The 21,264-nt window shown below is 37.2% G+C and overlaps 2 protein-coding genes across 2 annotated transcripts in view; both read right to left on the reverse strand.

The window, feature by feature from the left end:
• Positions 1-355: 355 nt before the first annotated feature.
• On the reverse strand, positions 356-7,493 carry RNF7 (ring finger protein 7). The gene is made up of 3 exons (XM_085069541.1): positions 7,283-7,493; positions 4,120-4,167; positions 356-2,668 (listed from the first exon to the last, which is right to left on the reverse strand). The coding sequence occupies exons 1-3, from the start codon at positions 7,458-7,460 to the stop codon at positions 2,550-2,552; spliced, it is 345 nt and encodes a 114-aa protein (XP_084925667.1). The 5' UTR covers positions 7,461-7,493; the 3' UTR covers positions 356-2,549.
• Positions 7,494-13,756: 6,263 nt separating this feature from the next.
• Positions 13,757-21,264, reverse strand: part of RASA2 (RAS p21 protein activator 2) — a 43,337-nt gene continuing 35,829 nt past the window's right edge. Inside the window, exons 17-24 of the mRNA XM_085069542.1 lie at positions 21,127-21,204; positions 20,582-20,655; positions 20,119-20,225; positions 19,753-19,835; positions 18,680-18,888; positions 17,808-17,911; positions 17,015-17,204; positions 13,757-16,140 (exon numbers count right to left, since the gene is read on the reverse strand). Of these exons, the coding sequence (XP_084925668.1) occupies positions 16,110-16,140; positions 17,015-17,204; positions 17,808-17,911; positions 18,680-18,888; positions 19,753-19,835; positions 20,119-20,225; positions 20,582-20,655; positions 21,127-21,204 (876 nt within the window). The 3' untranslated portion in view covers positions 13,757-16,109. The remainder of the gene's footprint in view (positions 16,141-17,014; positions 17,205-17,807; positions 17,912-18,679; positions 18,889-19,752; positions 19,836-20,118; positions 20,226-20,581; positions 20,656-21,126; positions 21,205-21,264) is intronic.

Genomic DNA, 21,264 nt, shown 5'->3' on the forward strand with positions numbered 1-21,264 from the left:
AACTATTGGTGTATTCATGTCTAAGCAAATCAAGAAAATACCTAATGTTTACGGCACCTGCATAAGACAGGCACAGCTCCAAAGACCATTCTACTCCATTAATTAGAATCTTTCCCAGTCTCTATGGAACAAAAACTTTCTCTAAAAGAACACAGCTTCATGAAAAGCAAAATCAAACAATATGATCATTCAACACATATTCATTACTCCAGTCACTCTTGAGATTTGCTTGCTGACTTATCCGAATCTGCCCAGCATTTATTAAACACTGGAGAAAAGTAGATCAGCATTAATCTATTATTTAATAATGGCTATTTAAGATAGCGTTACCTGCTCATAAAACAGTACATTTGGGTGAGAAGCAAAACTGATTTATTTAGCATGTACAAGAGATGAACAATTACAGAACTGAAAATGGGGATGTACTAACAACCATGCTAATGACATATCAGGGTATGATTTGGAAAAGAAAAGTTCTCTGGTGCAAAGCTCACAGAAAGACTGGCACTAAGGCTAATCTCTAAATCACAGAGAAAATACGCAGGACTTAAAATTCATTCCTTTTGTTCTAGGTGAACCTCAATTACTGGTCAACAAGATACCTATAATATGCAAACAGATACACACAAATATCAGTTGCTTCAATTACAACATTAACTTTCCTAATACTTCATTTGTGTCAACCAACACCATTTTGAGTCAACACTTTGGAAAAACTTTTCAAATTCTCAGCTACTCTTGCCATGCATGTGACATGAGCTAAAAGCAGGGTTTGGTACTTTCCATATTCACCTACAAACCAAAGAAAAATTAAGAAAGTCCTCTGATAGGACTAGATGGCATTAACAGAGGTCACAGGATGGAGCCTGGGACCAAATTTGGGCAGAGAAAATAGGTGGTAAGATACAGTTTGACTGTGACAGCTAAAATTTATTTCCACATCCACTCAAATTTTTATCTTGCAAAACTTTTGGGAATGCTTTTACACAGTCAGAAATACTCCACAACGATGTAAATGCTATAGGCACTTCATTACTACTGTTAAAATATTTTACGTTTGTTTTCAGTTTTAAGACAGACATCATCTGGCATAATAACAACTGATGTGATACAGTGTAACAGTGACTCAGGATTTTTTAATCTCAGTGTGTAATGAAACAAAAGCTACATTTAAAAAATTCAAAACATCTTAAAAACAAGATTACAATATCAAACAAAACCACAGTAAACTCTGCAATATGCTTGTTGACACAAAGATTGGAACTACTTTATACAGTGAAGATAAACTTCTTTAAATGTACTTAGAATTAGATAGAAATGCATCTGCTGAGAAACACATTAAACATTAAAGATGATAACTTTGAAGTAAACAATGCATAATATATTGCTTCAAGTTCACCCATGTTGATTAGCCATTTTATTAAGCCTGACTTTGTTACAGATTTAAAGTAATAGTTCTACCTCTCCATTACATATATTTAAAAAACCCCACAGCATATGTTCAGATTCACAGTAACTACTTCAGCTATTTAGGGAAAAGACAAAGTCAGAGGCAAGCACTTAAATATTTGTAAGAAAAAAAATCAAAGATGATATATTGAGGATTTCCACAAAAAAGAAACAATGCTTCCAAAACATTATGACCAATAAAAAGATAATAAAGAAATTCCTATTAACTGAATTACAATGAAATCACAATTTACTATTTTCCCCTAGATTTAACCAGTGCATGCTTTCCTTGGGTTATTTAAATTATCACTTTTGTTTGCTTCTTATATTAATCAGTTAACCAGCAAGATTGCCTACACCTCTAGTTCACTGATATCAAGTAGATGTTGTACCAAAAATCTTTGGATTAAAAATACATGTCTCCATGTTCACTAACAGAAATACAAATTAAAAAATTATTAATGTGGTTTAATTTTAATTTTATGGTTGTAGAAATCATGTACAGAATATAACAGAGCAACAGACAGAGACACAACAAAAGAGAAGTCATAAAGAAAACCTAAATTAGAAATGTTTAATACAGCATGATGGAAAAAGCACATAGCAAATGTTTTACACACTGCTCATTTTAGATTAAAAACCAGAATAGTTTCTAAAAAACACACTGACTGTGTTTTTGCATACAATATAACTTAGAAAACATTCTTTTTATCCTGACAGTTAACTATGCAGTGTATCAGACCAGGTAAGGTCACCCTTTCAATTTTATTCATTTATCAATGGAAAAAGATTAAATGTTCTGTGTTCAGGGTATAATTTGCACCACCAGGTTTCTATGCTCTGATACAGGTAACACTTTAATCATAGCAGATACATTTGTTGATGTAGCATCTCTTGTTTCAGTTGTGGAACCCCAGCAGTGAGCCTGACCGTGGACTGCACCTTGTACAGCAAGGAGCCTGCACCAAACCCACCCTGGTCTTGCAGCAGATAGACCAAGTGAGTCATGTCCTGATTGACACATTCTGTTCTCATGAGCATTTGGCATAACACACACACACCATTCCAACAAGTTCAACAGAAACAAACCCTTCCAGGTTTTATTTGCCTATTCTCTGGACTACCCAGTCCTGCTGGCAGAGGGGACAGCGATTATTCTGTTTCACCCACAAGGACATGCAGCAGTTGTGGAAGGAATGATTGCATTCTCCCCAAACCACTGAAAGAGAAGAAAGAACATGTTCCAGTCACACTTAGCTGCTCAATCAACACCTACAGCAAGGTTCAAACTATCACTCTCAAATACTTATAACCACTGGAAACCTCAGAGACAAAACAGGTGATCTACTCATTTATCCACTGAGATTAGATTATTATGATCATCCTGATGATAGTTCCATCATGAAGCCTTTTACTTATTTCTAATTATTAAAAGAAGAAATGCACATGTTCTCACCTTCTTGTATGAAGTGAAAGAATTTGTGACTGTATAAAAACATTTAGCAGTTCTGCCCAGGAAATGAGTGCAACTATTTAAATTCTTCCCTTTATCTCCCCCAGTACCAAAATAAAGCCAATGCACTACTGACTCACTATGACACAAGAGCATATGCCCAAATTCCCAAATGCAGTGTTTGAAATGTATGGTACCAAGGAAACACATGCAACACAGTATATAGTCTTAAAATGGGACTTTGGACCAGAAGTTATTCACAGGCTACAGCTGTTTCAACACTACAAAAAGTGTTATCTGCTCTCCATTTGCTCCTAAATAATATTTTAAAATGTAGTTACTTTGCTTTTTTTCCTTATTAGCTCACACTTTCACAGGAATACAAGTATACCAATCAAAGGAGTGCTGGGAATGATACTTTTTTCTCTCTATCTTCAATGGGGCACTTAGCAAGCAAATTAAGATATCTAGAACAGGAAAATGCTATTCCCATTAAAACAATCATCAAAAAACCCCAGTGGATTAAGTTTGAGACAATATACTTAAAAACACAAAGCACAACAGCATGGAAAGGTTTATCACTGGTTTAAAAATTGTCTTAAAGGCTCAAAGGAAATTCTTTCAGACAGTTTTCACTATTTTCAATTGCAATAGTCAGAATTAAGACTTGCTTTTGGATACATTGGTACTGAAAGTATGATTATGCTTAAACTGGAGTGATTCCACTTCTGAAAATGAAAAGTGAACAAACAAGCCATTGCCTCCATTATCTCTGAATTAAGAGTGGGAAAAATACCACTTTCTAACTCAGACACATTTATTTCAGAACAGAGGATTTTTATTTGTACTACCATTGTGTTTTCTGGCACGCACCTCAGAAGAAAAATGTAGCTTTTTCCTACCCACTTCAAAAATGTACATTATGATCTCCTCAAATATGCTCACAGTGAAAGAAACTTAAACCTCTTCGTTGTGTACGTATTGACACAAAACTGGAAGCTGTTTTGTTTTACAGTACAACTGATGGGAAAACTAATTTTATTAGTGCTCAAAAATAAAGCATAAAGTATTACTAATGTAAAAAGATGATACAATGTAGAACGAAACACCACTTTACTTCTGAGCATTAATAAAATCAGTATTCCCTTCAAACTTTAAAATGCACCATACTGAGAGAAGCTTCAATTGAAAAACAAGCGAATGAAGTCACTACATACCAACACAATCTTCTTGTTTGTTTTCAGCTTGACATCTAAGACAGGCATCTAAAAGTAAACAAGAACAAGACTCAATTTGATTCTCAGGATTCCATCTTAAGAATAGGTTTGTCAGAGGAAAATATAAATTTTAAAACAAATTTACAGAGGTAAAAATCCCAAGTTTTGATGTCTAGTTCAGCCCTTTAACATTAAATAGCCCCCTTAAACTCTAAAACTATGCAAATGACAATGAAATATATACCCAAAAGAGATCAGAAGGACTTTGAACCCTCCAGCATGTTTTGTTTATTTTCCATTGCTTCGGTATTTTCATAACTTTTGCTGAAAAAAAGCCTTCTCCATTTTGTAGATATAAAAGCCTGCAGATTTGTGCCAAGGCACTCAGGCATATTAAGACCAGAGCAAGCACAAAGCCAAACCCTAATTACAGGACTTTGTTTTTCAGATGTCAGCATCTCCTTTTAAGGAAGTCATTCACAATTTTGATTTTTTAGGCTGTGCATCTCTTGCCACAACTCCCACCACCTATTACTTTTTATAGTAGCTTCCCTTAACAAGCACCTGCATCTAATTTTCACATGAGTCATATACACATACAAATATAGTGGTACATTTGATAATAAATAAATATGGAACAACATCTAATTAAAAATATTTATCATCTTTATGCTCTGCAGTCCGTGGCTTTAGGATTGGATGGCAGGTCCAGGACTCAATAAGATATAAGAGTGAAAACTTCCAGGCTTCCCACTGTGCCACACAATACAGTGGAAAAATGCCTTTGCATCTCCTTTGCCCCAACATGGGCTGCCACAGACACACGTGCACAAATCATGTTCAATGGAAAGTGTTCAACGGTTATGTGAGCAAACACATCTTCATCTCCTCCAAAGAAAAAGAAATAGTTTAAACAACTATCCTGCAGGTTGGATCTGGCCTACATGTCACTAGTTGGAACATATTCTCCCACAAGACAAAATCAGAATGTGCTACAGGAATTTAGATTTGAGTACTCTTGCTGTCTGTGCCAGACAGGGCCAGCACTTCTACTTTAGATTGATCTGCCCAAACACTCCTCCTTTTCTCAGGTAATAGAGAACGAAGAGGAGAGAACTCTAAAACAGATGTCCTTTCCTCACTGAGATAAAAGCAAAAGTTTCCTGTTGTCTATTCCTATAATTTATATATCAACAGCAGTTAAGGGCCAAGGTGCTGAGAAGATTCAGCCAAAGTGCTTCAACTCATATAATGGTCTGTGGGAGCCCACTGATCTGGGCTCAGGGCAGAAGGAGTCACAATAAATCAACTGTCCTATCAAGCCCTAGAGTTGCAGTTTCAGACAGAGAAGCAGGACAGAGAGCTAAGAACAGAAATCACTGCCACCATACCAAAGCAGGCTGTCCCCATTCCTACACCATAACCCCAAGGGGTCAGTCTGAAAGGCTAAGGACAGCTAAGTCAGCACAGCTGCAATCCTGACCTTCCCAGCTAACACCTGCATCTTTCCCATGTGCATCTAAGACCACACTGGTCCAAGGAGTTAAGCCAGTAGAAAATGGAGCCAGCTGACACCTCCTTCCCTAGCAAAAGTCAAGCAAACTAACTTTCAACCAGTGCCAGTCTAAGTCTGGCACTGCCTCCCACCTAAGGTTACTGCAGACGCAGTGGCTCTACAGGAGCCAGACCTGCTCTGGCAGGGTCAACGTGAAATTGCTAAACTGAAGTCAGTAATGATCAAGTTTCACATTCTAACAATGTGGTTTGTTCGCAAAAATATGGTTACCAGATTTCTCTGATAGTTTCAGATTTAAAGTACTCCCTTGGTCTAGTTATGAAAACATAGGACTTTTTTGTTTAACTTTTACAATAGCTCTGGTAAGATTTTGTTAATTTAAGACTTTTTTTCTAGTGTCCAGTAACAGGCTAGCTACAGTGGGGATAAATACATTTTAAAAACTATGCCTTACATGGCAAATGAAGCTAATTTCGTATTTCCAGAGTGGTCTCTATCTACCATATTAAAGCAAATAATCTTCAAAACATGCTTATGTAAAAGATCAATCTTCCACCACCACTTCAGTCTGCACTGCATCTTTTTTCCTCTAGTCCACCCTTTTGCCTCTTCGGTTCCACACAAGGTTCTCAGTAAAAACATGTATGAGAAATGACAGCATTGCATATTTTGTCTCATTTCTGTTAAACCAAATCCTGACTTCATTTTCAGTATCGTAGCTCCTGGACCTAGAAAAGCAAGGTGCTCTGGAGGGAATCTTGGCTCATTTGTCCTGCCAAAGTGTTCCAAGCCCAACTGAGAGGACAGTTCTATCTAGGATGACTCAGCCTAATAGTAAAAGTTGGATATGCATACACAGCAGAGAAAGAATTTAAACAGTTTTTGAAGAATCAAGATAAATATAATATTTTTTAAAGATGTCAGAAAATAATAGTATCTGTCAATGACGAAGGTGCTTTCAAACAGTCTCTGGATTTCAAAACCAGGTAAATTAACCTCTCATTCAAGTACATTCATGCGTATTAAACCGCATCAGTAATCAGGAGGCTTGTGGTGTCAGACACCCTGGATTAACAGATTTGAAAAATGAATTTCCATGTACATCTGTAACTGCTTCTTTAAAAACCTCCAAACAAAAAACCCTCAGCAAAACCCACCCTACAGAGAGCAGCCCCCCACACGCAGCACTCAGTTCAGCGTGGCTGTAAGTCAGCGCCTGCAGGCTTTGCCCGCAGACAAGCAGCAGCCCTCACGACGAGGGTGGCACTGCATGGGACGGTCCCGGTCCCGGAGCAGCCCGGGGGGCCCTGCGTGCGGCGGGGCTGGCACAGAGCGCGGCACAGAGAGCCGGCCCGGCCGGACACGGGCCCTCGCTGCCCACTCGCTGCCCCCACAGCGCCGCGCGGCCTCCGGGGCTGCGGGTGCCCCTGGGGCGCGGCGGCCCGGCCCCCGCGGGGCCCTCCTCCTTCTCCTCCTCCTCCGGGCAAGGCGCGGAGGAGGAAGCGGAGGCGGGAGGGATCGGCCCCCCCGTTCTGCCGGAAAGCGCGTCTCTGCCCTGCGCCCGCCGTGCCCGGGGTGGCGGGCACAGCCCCAGGCCCGGCCCAGGGCCCCCCGCCCCGCGGCCATGGCGGCCCGGCCGGCGCTTACCCATGACCTGCACCCGGCAAATGGCGCAGGTGTCGCACTCCACGTCCCAGCTCCACATGGCCACCGCGTTCCACTTCTTCAGCGAGAACATCTTGTCGGGGGCGCCCGCCCTGGAGCCCGCGGAGCCCGGCAGCGAGTGGGGGGCGCCGGGCTCGTCCCCTTCCTCCACATCGGCCATGGCGGAGGGGCGGGGACGCGGCGGGACGCGGCGGGCGCGGGGCGGCAGCGCCACCCTCCGGCGGCAGCGCGCAGCGCAGCGCCGCCCGGCGGCGGCCCGGGGCAGGCCCGGCGTGAGGGGAGCGGCCGGGAAGGGAAAGGAAAGGAGGCCTTGCTGAGAGGAGTGTGCATGGAGAGAGCTTTAGAGCACTTTTTGTGTTTCTGCAGGGCACCGAGCAGCCGCCAAGCTGACACTGCTCCTGGAGGATAGTCTCTACATGCACAGAGCAGTAGGAGCAGGTGTAGTGCAAGTAAATCACAACCTCACCCAGGGGCTGGGCTGCCTTGAGTACTTGGAGACAATCAAATCTCCCAACTCTCAACACGTTTCCTAAAACTGCTGATGGAATAAGCCACATACTTCGGCACTGGCATGCACCTTGGCCACAAAAACCAGGCCTTCGGTAATAAAGAAAAAAATAAAAAACGATACTGATCTTAAAGGTTGTATGTTTCTTCATAACTTAATCAATTCAGAAATATCTGTAATTTCCTTGAACACTATTAAACAATGTGAATAAGGTCTTACCGTGGCTGATTCACACATCTCTCAATCCACACTGCTAAACTCCCTTTGCCAACTCTGCCCGTTTAATTCATCATTCTTTTCTGCTCATTTTCTTAAACCATCATGGCACTTCTGAATTCGAATTGCAGGTACTAGGTGTAATCCAGAAAATTTTAAATTCAAAACTGCTTTTTTTGTAAAAATTTGAAAATAAAATGTTGACATAATTTTCTTTTGATAATACATTTCATTTTATGCCTTTTGCATGGATATTTAAAACTTGAACGTATCTCTTCCTAAAGTAAAAAAATAAATCTGAGATGTAAGCACATTTAAACTGTACTTTGTAAAATGTCAACTGCCGCCGAATAGGTTTTTTCTTTAGGAAAAGCCTGTTGAAATTTTGTTGGGGTTTTTTTGTTTGGTTTTTTTTTTTTAAATTTAGACTATTTGCCTTGTATCTCTAACGCAATACTCATCTCCAGTTCTAAGAGCAGAATATGACACAGGTTATGTTTGGTTGCTGTCGAACTGTCACACGTGCTGTACACAATGCAAATTCAAATATAAACCCCACTTAGAAAGTAGAGCAAATATAACAGACACCTTTGACTCTGTCCATAATGCTTTATACAAATAAAATAATAGCTTCCCAACTAATAATTATTTTCTTGATATTTTGTCACATAAGGAGCTGTATAAGAAAAATTTCAAGCCATTTTTGAGAAACAGTTCTGGCAGTCTGGAATTCATCTGTCCCCAGCAGCCATGCATGACATTAAGGTCACACATGGGAGAGTCGTACAAACCAAGACAGCTCTTTGAGGGAGTGTTCCCCATGTACTATCACTGTTTTTAACTATAAATAAAAAAAATTGGGCATTTGTTCATCTTTTTCACTGAAAATGTTCCAAATTTAATATCTAAATATGAGAACTCTAAACAAGTTCCTTTCAGCCCATCAAGTGATTGTTCAGCTAGAATTAAAGCCAATTGTGTGCTACAGAATGGGAAAAAACCAACTTGACAGCTGTGAATGGGGATGTTCATAATAGTAAGTGTCAAAATTTGAAATATTGCTTTATATTACACAATCTATAATCAATTAAATTTCTGCAATGATTTCACAGTAAGGATGCAGTGTAATTCATCAGTTCTGATTGTCTCTGTGTAAAAAATATTCATTCAAAGCTCCAAGTGTTTGACCCCCAACTTATGTAACTGCCCTAAGTGATCTTGTCATACTCTTACTCCCATTTCAAATGAATATAGATGAATCTTTGTCTTGTAAGAGCATTTTAATTTTTGATACACCTTTCTAAATCCTGAATATTGCACAGTGTTTGAAAGGATATACAATGCCTTTCATGGAATCTCATTAATTATTTGAGAATGGAGATGTCTGGAAATATGAAAAAAAAAACCCCAAACAAAGTTAGGCTTTCTTCCTTTCCCTTACAACATTTTTGATATTTTTGTTGTTTTTCTTTTTCCATTTTGTTTACTCCAAAACATAGAATTGAAAATTATTTTTATTAAAAACAGAGCTCTTACCAAAATGTCAGTTTTATGATAATGCAAAGAACAGTTATGTCAGTTCATGTTTATCTTGGCCAACTGATGCATGTGCTGGACTGTATTATTCCATTTACTGTTTGTTCTGTCAATAGATTAACATATATCAAAACACTTGAGGACTGTGACAATTTATCTGCCAAAGAAAATAATTTAAGCACAGTTCTCTGCCAAAACTATTCCTTTAACTCTAGGTGATCTATGTCTCTCCATGCTTCTTTCCCAGTAGGAATATGCTACACAGGACAATTAAGGGCCAGATTAGAGCTGAGGTTTGATGAGGGCAGACAGTGGGGCTACAAGGGAGGAAGACAGCACAGGGAACAGAACTGTATCAGCACACCAACACCTGTGACAAACCCACCTGTAGTAGCTCTTAAGGGTTTACTGAGGCTGCCAGATGCAATTGCCAAAATGGAAAACAGATTCCAATGCTGATATGTTTCTGTGAAACAGAATCATGTAATGGGCATGCAGAAATATAAAGGAAATCAGAACGGGAATTAGGAAAACACTGTATTTGTGGAATAGCTGCATGCTTTTACACTGGGAGGATCTCACTGGAAGGGAGACTGGAGCGAAGAAATCAGAGAAATTTATTGCTGTACAGAGTACCAAAGGGAGTTAAAGTACATCCCCACCATCTTCCCGATATTCCTATATAAGTGATTTGACACGAACTTCACAAAAGTCCAGGAATGAGCTCAAAGACAGAGAAGTACCAGTAATTCAGATTCTTAAATGCATTATGCTTTACTCTTCAAGTGAAACAAATGAACATTCGTGACACATAATACATAGAAGGGAAATCCTTACAGAAGTTATTAAAAAAAAACCTTTTAATGACTTCTGCATAGGAGCCTCTTTGCTTTAATGGTAAAACCCTACATCACAAGAGACTAACGAGATCCTGACTTTGCTGAGCTGCTTTAATCAAGTCTAAACCCTTGGAACTTCTCCATTGTTCACACAACAGCCTGGCTCATCCATCTCTCCTTCTGCAGCAGAGATTAAAAGCCAAAGACACAAAGACCCCGACTGCTTTATGAAATTTTATACTGTGTTTTTGTTTGCTAATAGTTTTACTCTGGAGTAAAACTCAGCTATTACTATTACCTCTGAACAACGCTGATTTTCAGGTTAGATGCCTATCTCATATTCCATTTTTTAGTTTAGAAAACCTGTGAAGATAAAATTTTGCCTATTTTAACTGCAGCTTGAGACTACGGAAAGTCTCAATGCAGAAATACTTGTACCAACATCTTAGCTTATACAGTGTCTTATACTCCTAGGGTGTGTCAGTTCATGGTTTGAGATACTTAAAGTGACCAAATATCAGACAAAGCGCCTGGCACTTTTTAAAGACATTTTAATTATAGAGGCTACAGGGAAATACTCCCTCCTTTTGGACTTCTTAACCCACATTGCTATGCAAAGCATAGTGGCTTGCCATCCCCCAGCATGGAAAGAAGAGACCACATTGTAGATACTTTCTCTTCTTCCATTAAGTACTTTAAAGGTCTATGAATGCAAGATGCAACTAACTGTCAGGTCTGAGCATTACTGTAGATCACTTGATGCTTAAAGGGGTTTCCTTCTTACTAATTTTATCTCTGCTCCCACTTTTGCCATGGGATGAAGGCTTGTTTCTGCATGCCACAGCAACAGTGTCCCAGAGAGCAGAGGAGCAAAGGCTGAGCTAAACCCCAGGAGCTCCAGCCTGATCTCTCAGGCAGCTGCTGCAGTAACCTCTGGAGTGGTGCCTGTGCACTGCTCCAGGAGGGAAGTGCTGCTGCAAGAGGGGTCTGCCTGCCTTGGCAGCCTTCTGCCTTTCAAGATACACACATCAGCCTCTCTCCCTGCTCCCTGACACACTGGAGTTTGCCACTGAAACTGGAGTATAGCACAGGAAATCCTGGATCTTTTGAGAAATCAGAGGGACCAGGTAAGAGATTTTTACCTGTAAGTCTTGAATTCAAGGCACACAGTAGGTTTACTTTGGCTGTTCTATGATTCTCTCAGCATTTTTTCCCTGTGTACGAAGAATGACCAAAAATAAAAGATGAAAGTGGGGAACAAAACCACAACCCCTTAAAGCAACTGAATTGTTTGATTGGATTTAAAAAGCCATATAATTAAAGTTTCTAAATTCAGTGTAATGATTTACATCCTCTTTTTGGTTAAATTGTTAACTAGACTTCATACAACTGCCATAGTATTTGAAATTGTAATTATGCTAAAATAGTGATAAACTCAAACACTTAGAAATCTTAATCATCCAATTCCATAGAAAATTGTATTAAGCAAGATTTACACAGGGATGAACTTTTGTTATTTTCCATAAACATTTATTAACATAAAGAATATTTTAAAACACTTCAGGAAGGTCTATCTATTTGCTTTTATTAAAAGAAAGAATTACCCAAAATATTCTTACCAAGAATACCTAATTAAAATTCTTAATTTCTGTACCTAACTAAACTCTTACAAAGCATATGTATTTCCTGAACACTGTAGCCACTGGATCTTTTTAAATCTTATTCTGATTGTAAAGCAACCAATTATCAACTCTTCTGTCGTTGACAGGTACAGAAAGTGCCTTTTGAAACTTATGATATTAAACTAAGTAATTTAGCTAAATTACAGTCTATATTCCCAGTTCTTACAGCTCTACTCTTAAACTCTGAAATTATTATTTTTTTTAAACAGTTACTTATTATGATGAATCTCAGGAAGACACAAAGTATTTCAGCAGCAGTCTTGTCACAGCTGGACACAGTAACACTGATATTCTCTCCTTACTGCTATTAAAGAATTTCTAGTTTATTTAATATGCTTAAATCATATAAACCTCAGTTAAATATGATTCTGTAAGTATGTGTAAGAATTTTAAGTAAATTGCATACATTTGTCCATTCTACTGGAAGTTGCTTGTTACTGGGATCTCATTGGCCTAATTTTGCTTTCAAACACATGCTCTTTTAAACCCCATACTGAATCTGTCCTAATCACATGTGAGTAAATACTGCAAACCCTGTAATTTAAAATACATACAGATGACCAGAAATTAAAGATAATATCTTGTAAAGCATTTATCATATATCATTCACAGAATCATTTAGATAAGGAAAGACCTTTAATTAAGGCTGTCAAGCCCAACTGCTAACCCCACATTGCCAAGCTGAGCACTAACCCATGTCCCTGAGTGGAACATCGACAGATCTGAAAAGGGAATGCCCTTTTTGTGCCATGGTTCAGAGAAAACTCAGGTTAGTGGAATGGTTAGAGAAGGCAGCATATCAGCAGAGAAAAGATCACTCTGCTAGAATCATTACAGAACATGTACAATTATTTTTTTTAATGTTCACAGAAAAAAAAAAGATTCCTCCTGTACGCCAAATCTTGTACTTATATTCCTCTGCTTTCTAATCTCTGCAAATGAATGTAGTGACCACTCCCACTGGGCCTTAATACATCTTACCTCAGATTAATCAAAATTAACTCCAAAATGGCTGGGAGGTTTGCACTGTAACTCCTGACAGAAACTTCCATGCCAGCAACAAAGGACAACAGGTCACTCCTCTGCACAAGGAAACAAAACACCTCTGGCCATTAAAACGTGCTTGTACTAAACTGCCTTATAAAAAATGCTCATTAGCACAGGAGGGGAGAGTGGGTGGCAAAAAAGTGCCCAGATTACATTAAAAAAAAAAAAAAAAGGCAGATGGAGAAAAGTAAACACTATTTTTTCCATGAGATATATATTTTAAATAGTTCTGACAAATTCTACACTCTATACTGGTACACAGCACAGGTAATGGAACACAATTCAGTAACAGGAAAAAGATGAGTTACCTAACACTGACAACATAGTACCAGCTATCTTTCAACACATCAGACTAACCACTGCAAACTTTAAAGACTGTCAAATTCCTAAGGTTTCTCTGCATGCTGTTACACTAAATGATGAACCAGCACTTCTCTCCCCAGCCACCAATTTAGGATGCAGCAATGCTGCAGGTAACCAAGGCAGATCCCCCAGGTTCACTTTGGTGGGTTCTGCCCCCACCATCAATTAGGTTTCTCTCTTTATACCCAAGTCCTGCAGGAAACTCCCATTCATTCATGTAAATATTAACATTTTAAACAGCCAGAGCTCACAGTAAACACACAGCTTATCTCAGGTTTGTTGTAATTTATTTCTGAGTTATTCTCAAGCAATGTTACAAAACATTTTAATGTCTTGGTAAGAAAATAAAATTTAAATAAAAATACATTCAACAATACATCATCATAATAACATTAAAACTTTTACAATCCTAACAGAACTAATTACTGAATAACATCACTTTTCTAGACTAATCAAAATGAAGGCAACTTTTATTATTAATCATCTACTTGTACCTAATTAAATTCTAGAACACCTACTGCACTTTAAAACATTATAAAATGAGAAACCAAATCTTAATGGTCACAAATATTCAATGACCTTTCGGGGTTTTTTTCCTCAATATTCCAGTACCAAAGCAAAAAAAAAAAAAAGTGCATATTAAAAAACCCCCAACATTGCAGGAGCATACAACTCAATTTTTCATAAATTTGACTTTGAAAACAACAGAAAATGGCTCCAAGGAACATGGTTTGCCACAGAGTTAATTCATACACAACAAAACCTAACTTTGACACTCATCCACATTCAACTTTGTTTAATGGCAGCTTTTGATTAATGGCAATTAATCTTTATCTTGGCAAAACATATTTATTGGCATTGCTGTATTCTCCCTCAATTTGAACTGTTGGCAAATAAATGTTCTGTTGAACACATCAAATGTGTAAAAAAGGAAAAGGCAAAACCAGCTAAGGTGATTAAATGATTGTGATGTTGCAGATCCTAGTACTGAATCCCAGATAGTCTAGAATAGCTTGGTACAAAACCAAATAGTAATTCTAACAATTTACATTCATTCCAAAGAAATTTCAAACCTGTTTTGCCACTTTGCTTCCATTACAGAAAGCCTCCATACAACAGTATAATAAATGAATGGTAATGTCAACAGCTTACTGCTTCAAGCATTGTGGATTTCTATTTTAAGTTACATTCCCAATTAATTTGGCCAAATTGTGACTGGAAAAACAAAAGAAAAACTAAAAAAACACCCAGCAAAACAACAAAAGACCCCACAGAAAATGCTTTAAAAATAAAAGTACCACATATAACTTTTATTAAAAATAATATTCCAAGGAGTACCATTCTATTTAATACTGATGAAGCAAAGTTGCCACAGTAATACCTTTGCTTCTTCATGGTTATATACATATACTTTTTCTCAGCATAAACCTAACTTCTCAGATGAAGTGAGCAAAAATTAATCTTACTGAAGTCAGGAATGCCATTTTAAAATTGTGTTAAGTGGCAAATACGAATCCACATAACTAAAGATACAAAAAATATTCACTGAAGCATTGCTTAAAGACAAAACAATGTTGATCATTCAACTGATCATAACAAGCAGATACTACAAAGTATCTAAAAATAATCTGGGATAGTCCAGATATCTAAAGTGCTTTGAGTGATTATAATAGAGATTATTTATTAGATTTGTAGTCAAAAGTTGAGCTGGACGTAGTTATTACTTTTTATAAAAACAAGAAATTAAATCATACATGGGATGATGTTAATTGATCAGTACTTAACCACAATCTGTTCACATTTAAAGTTTTCTATCTGTAGGCAAACCTATTGAAAAAGAATGTTACTACCCTGCATTTCTTTTTAGATTAAGAAAAAATACGTACCTTAAAAAAATGCTAAAGAAAATAGATAGTGGTCTAATGTCACTCCATATATTACTCACCCAAAATGTAAACAAGAGGTACAATGTAAGTTCCCTGATTTCTCTTTTAGTACTTAATAACACAACTAACACTGGTATCTGCTGTCCAGATTATTTGCAGCATACTGCATGGTTCTATAGAACCTCAGCTGTAGATAAATCAAGTCCTGACAACACCTAGTATAAGGAAAAAATAAGACAAATGTATTGAGTGTGAAGCTTCAAATCTTTTCCACATCATAGTATCTTGGGATTTCTATTTTGAGATCTGTATCAGCAGGGCAGGCACTCATGGTAAACTCATGCAAGTTTGCAGTGTATGTACTGAGATGTAATCCAACCAACAAATGCAGTGTGGATTTTCTTCCATTAAAAAGCTTATTTGTTTAGAAAGTTCTTTCCAATAAGACAATGGCAAAACAACATTTGGATTTATTCACATCTGTTACTTCATGAACCTGGAACTTCAAGTTCTTCAGCAAAATGAGAATAAACCTTAAAGACCAGATTTCCAAAAAGATGTTTTTCTATTAAATATTAAATAGATTGTCAACACAACTAGAATTTATGTTCACTCTTAAATACTTTGCAAAAATGCGTATCATGAACTAAAAAAAGAAAACAAACAAAAACCCAAAACACTCTAGAATATTTCCAGTTTCTTTTTTAATCCAAGTGGGCCAGTTTGTTTTGGTTAGGAAACTTTTCCAACAATCGGATTTTCTCTGCAAAAAATAAAATACTATATGTAAATATTTTAAAGGTTAACATCTGCTTTCAGGTTCTCATCATACATTTTTAATTTATCATGCAGGAACCCTCTATTTTCACCATCAATTGTGGAATTTCATGATTTGCAAAAACCTTATTTACTTTCACATGGGACCTCTAAATCACAGTCAATTTTTCTAAAAAACTTGGGTCAAACACTAACCTAGGCAAACCAAATCAAGGTTTGAGAGGTTTTTTTTTTTGTTGGTTTTTTTTTTCCTGGTGAATCAATCCTTATTGATGCAAAGAAGAAATCTGAAAACTTGCTAGTGGTGTTCCATAGGCATAAGCCAGGATTGAAGAGAATTCAAGAATGTGCTCTGGAACAACAGTGTACTCCAAAGAACAGGGTATGTTTTACCTTCACAAGAAACAGTATTTATCAACAGTAAATATACTGCCTGAAAGATACGTTTCTGCAGTAAAATTTTTACAGTTTCATATATTGATATTTCAAATTGATATTTAAATTATTTAACCAAAATTTTGAAAAAAAAAAGAAAAAATTAGAAGGTAAGCATACAGTTAGGGATAACTTTGGAGTGAACTTCAAATATTAGGTTGCAAGGAACCAGAAGAGTCACTGCACTCACTAACAGGAATCGCAGCAGGAGCACAGATGAATCCCACAGCAGAAGATCTTGGACCTTCAACAACTAGTAAAAAGCTGCACTACTACAAATGATATAGCTTATTTTCTCCATGTCTGTGTTGTCTAACTCTATCTTTACCTTCATTGTCTCTACCCCAACATGCCTGGCCTTGTCCTATGATATATTTTTTTCAAAAGACACATTTATCTATGTCAAAATTACACAAGATACTTACTCACTACCATATTTAGCACTAGATGACCTCTTCTTCTGGTATTTTTCATGTGATTCATCCAGCTTTTCTACTATATCTATTATCTGCTGAAGTGTATGAAAGGTTGCTACAGAATCTTCAATTGTGAAGTTTGAATAATCATCTGGTTCTTTCCGAGGACCCTGATAGACTGCTATACTTCCACAAGCCTCTACAAAAACAACCACAATCATCCCATTTAGAATTTCAACAAATAAAAACCAAATCTAAACTCTTATGCAGATGGTAATTTGAAAATTCTGAAATGTAAAGTTACTCTCGTTTATACATAAAATGGATTAAGATAAAAGCAGGAGACTGTATCAACAAAATGTATTTACAATTCTGTGGCTTATTCTCTGCTAGTTGTGTTCAGCATCTTGAGCATCCAGCTCTCTGCTCTTCACATTAATAGAAGTTCAGTGCTTTCTCCCAGCAAAACCATGTCAAATAGAATTCATCCCATAGTCAGGAAAGGGACAGCAAAGGCAGAAAAGCAATCAGCTATAGTTGCTGTGTCTCTGTTTAAACTATTAAAGATATTACATATATGAAGATTAAATTAGAACAATGCCTGGTACCTACTGTAAAGAAATGACTGAAGAATACCAGACACCAGAGCACTGAGGAGGTAAAAATTCAATTTCTTTCTCTACTTTCTATTATTTTCCAGTGAATTGTTAAATTTAATTAATTGTTAAAAATTATGTTATAGGCCTAGAGAATTAGAAGTGAATAATATCAGTGTAATTCTTCTCAATTATCATTTGAGTACCTTCCAACTTCTGTAGTTTAGACCTGTTGATAGTGAAAAGTGAGTAAATTCTTTCTGTCTCTCTGTCTCCATCAATCTCAATTTGAGTATCAGCAGGAACATCTCTAAAAGGTGAACAAAGAGACAGGTAGTCAATATAAGTAGTTCTTGAAAGCAAGTAAAAACTGATTCTTTTTCAATATACATAGCCTTGTAGTATGTTTATCGCTCATAGACAGCTTCACAAAACTTAATCTGTAGTTTATATAGCCTACCCAGTTAAGGATGAATTTATTTTTAAAAAAGATCACAGCATTTGTTGGTTTTCAGAAATCAGCAGCTTATAGAAAGACATTAAAGCATTGTAAGAGGTTTTTAATTTTTCTGACGTACCTACAAAACTCAAATGATTTGTCAGAATCTACATCCAAGATCATTTAGCTGACTTTCTTAGTGCACTGTTTTAAAATACATGAAGTTCAAACAAAAAAGTGATTGTGTAAAACAAAAAAAAGTCATTAAGGAGAGAAGACTTCCAGGCTGAACCTTCTGCAGCAAAGTACTTAATTATTTCATTCAGATGGTCTAGGTGTGTCATATTTCTGCATTCAGCCTGCCATCTGAATTACATCTATTACTTTGTATGAAAGGAACTCAGCCATTGGATATTTGTGATTTCCATGCTGAATTGGTTCCCTCCACTTCACAGGGTGGCAGACAAAGTAACAGACTTAATGAAATCCAGTACTTTGAGCCTTATCACTGCAGCACTGTTTTTAGTGGCATAACTTGCTACATTAGATAGGGAAAGCCTTGCTTGCATGTTTTCAAGCTGCAGAGCAAGTCAGCCATTTGCTGGGCAGCTGCCCACTGCCAGCTGAGGAGGGACTTACGCGGTGCAGCGCGCACAGCCCACCGAGCTCTCGATGGTGGCCTTGCAGCACAGCCAGCTCCCGTTCAGGAAGGCAGAGGGGTGGTAAAAGCTCAGCCTCTTCTGGTTGCACCTTGTTACCCGGCAAAGAGCCTCTATCCACTCACTGGCTTCTACACAGTTATTTGCTTGGATGTAGAGTGGCTTTTCTCCATGAAGTACTTGAAACATCTGTCGAAGAAACACATTATTCTGCTCAGTTAAACAATCCAGTTACTCAGCAACTTTGGATATGTCGAAATAGATTTCGGTGCTCAGACAATTCAACAAAATCAAATTAAGACATAAAGTAAGACAAGGGAGAATGGCAGACTTTTCAACTCTTTCAATTACACAGAGGAGAAAAGCCCACCAGAACAGCTCCCTGTGTTCTGCCTACACCACGTCCTCATCTAAGTAAGAATCCTTATAAATTAGAGCAGGATACATTTTCTGTCTCTTCATTCCCACTAAGTGTGACACCGGCTTTCATGAAACATGACCTTCATACTCCACATCCTGAGAGCAACAGAAGATTGCCAGAAGTCTCTCCTTTAGCCATCCTTGGCCTTAAGGACAGCTGTACTTTTATCACTGCCTCATGCTTGGATTGACCTAACAACAGAAATAACCAATGTGTTCCAGGGCCAGAATGGGGCCATGAGCACAGACAATTGTCTCAGCTGATGAAGGCATTGTAGGGAGTTCTCATCAAAAGGACTAAGTACAATTTTGGTAGTAATACATTTCTAGCAGTACATAATATAATTACAAGTGCTTTGTAATACAGTCACGTAGTTTTAAACTTCATTCCAGAAATTTGGCAAGGTGGGCAGAAGTCAAAATCAGTCAGAAAAGTTGGTACAGATATCCAAATTTCCAGGGTAAATTTCCATGTTCAGGGTAACTGGAGATACTGCATGCAGCTTTTTATTCCTGATCCATAAAAGACTTTTTGCTGAAGTGTTTAGTAATGGGGTTTCATTAACTCTGTAAGCTAATTACAGTCGTTAAAGAACACATCAAGAATTACATATAAACTATCTTTTGACCCACATTTTTCTTGTTGAAGGAGCTCTCATCAAGTTTCTCCACAGCAAGGATGTTTTTGATTGGAATAGTGAAAATTGGCTCTTTATCTGTAAAAAATTGTAAACAGAGGAGTGAAGCAATCTTTAAGAACTGTTTTATAGTCTCAGAGCACTGACACTGCAGTTAGTGCTCTCAAAAGATGCATTTTTATTATTGAAAAAACAGGCATGAATCAGACAGAAGCCTCTATTAATCAAGGCAAAAGCAACCAAAATACATCATAGGTATTTTAGGAAAAGAAAAGAATTATGCACTTTTAAAAATACCAATAAAGCAAACACTTTTAAAATACTCAGGAATAAAAATAATTGCAAAATAAACATTATTTACCTTGCTGTTTGTGGTATGTGAATTCTCGACTTGTTAGACAGAACCATCGCTTCTTGAAATTCTTTTTACCAATCCGAGTCCTTCCCTGAGCTCTTTTGTACATTTCCCTGTAAAGACAAAATCAAATGAAATGCTACCATTAGTCTTTTGAAGAGCATTCAAAATCATTTATTAAGACATTATTGTTCGTTGTGCAGCCACATAAAAATCTACTTCACTGTACATTTAAAAAAAGCTGCTCTTAATTATTTTTTCCCAAAAGTATTTAAAAGATGAGTTATGAAAGTCTGTAGCTATTCTTTTAAACTACTTCCTGCAAACTAAGAAATAATTCTCAATTACAAATACCATAATTTCTACAGTATATCAGACATTTTAATGAACATTAATCTGAATGTGGCATTAATGAAAAAACACTGAAGTCAATTGTGTTATGCACAATATAAATTCAAGATGTATTCACCCTTCTTTCAGGTGCACTGGCTCGCTCACACCACTGGGCTCTTTACTCTCAGTAGAGGAAACATCATCAAGGAACTTAAGGGAAAAAAAAACCACAGGGAATATAAATATACATTATTTAGAAACACGAAAAACCCAAAAGCTATTTTGAAAATAATACATGTACAGTTTCTCCTTGAACAATTATTTCATGCAACAGATGAAAACATATTGCAGGGACTTGGAACAATATAACAAGGGATGCCCAGAAGTCACACACACTTTCTTTAATTAGTTCCTAAACAGCAGCTCCAATACAGTCTCTTTCAAAAAATGTATACTTTATTTTTTAAACTAAATTAGCTTAGTTCACTATGTCTAACTCTTGTGTATTAGACCGTATTGATTTTGCTATGTTGTTTTTTGGTTTGGAGTTTATTTTTATGTCTTAAACAGGCCACAGCTTTTCGTTTTCTCTCTAGTAGAAAAATGAACAATAACGTAGCTTTCTAATAACGTAGACTAATCAAATACACCAGCCATTAAAAATATATAGTTGAAAGGTACCTTTTTAACAGATTCAGTAAATTTTTCTTCTTGAAATGTTTTGAAAAACTCACACATAAACGTCTCCTTGAAACTTGACTGAAAGGAAAAGTATATTGACGTGAATAAACCTTCAATAAATATTCATCATGTCTGTGA

The sequence above is a fragment of the Lichenostomus cassidix genome, chromosome 9 (genome assembly GCF_008360975.1).
Source record: "Lichenostomus cassidix isolate B80296 chromosome 9, HeHo_3.0, whole genome shotgun sequence".
Classification (NCBI taxonomy): domain Eukaryota; kingdom Metazoa; phylum Chordata; class Aves; order Passeriformes; family Meliphagidae; genus Lichenostomus; species Lichenostomus cassidix.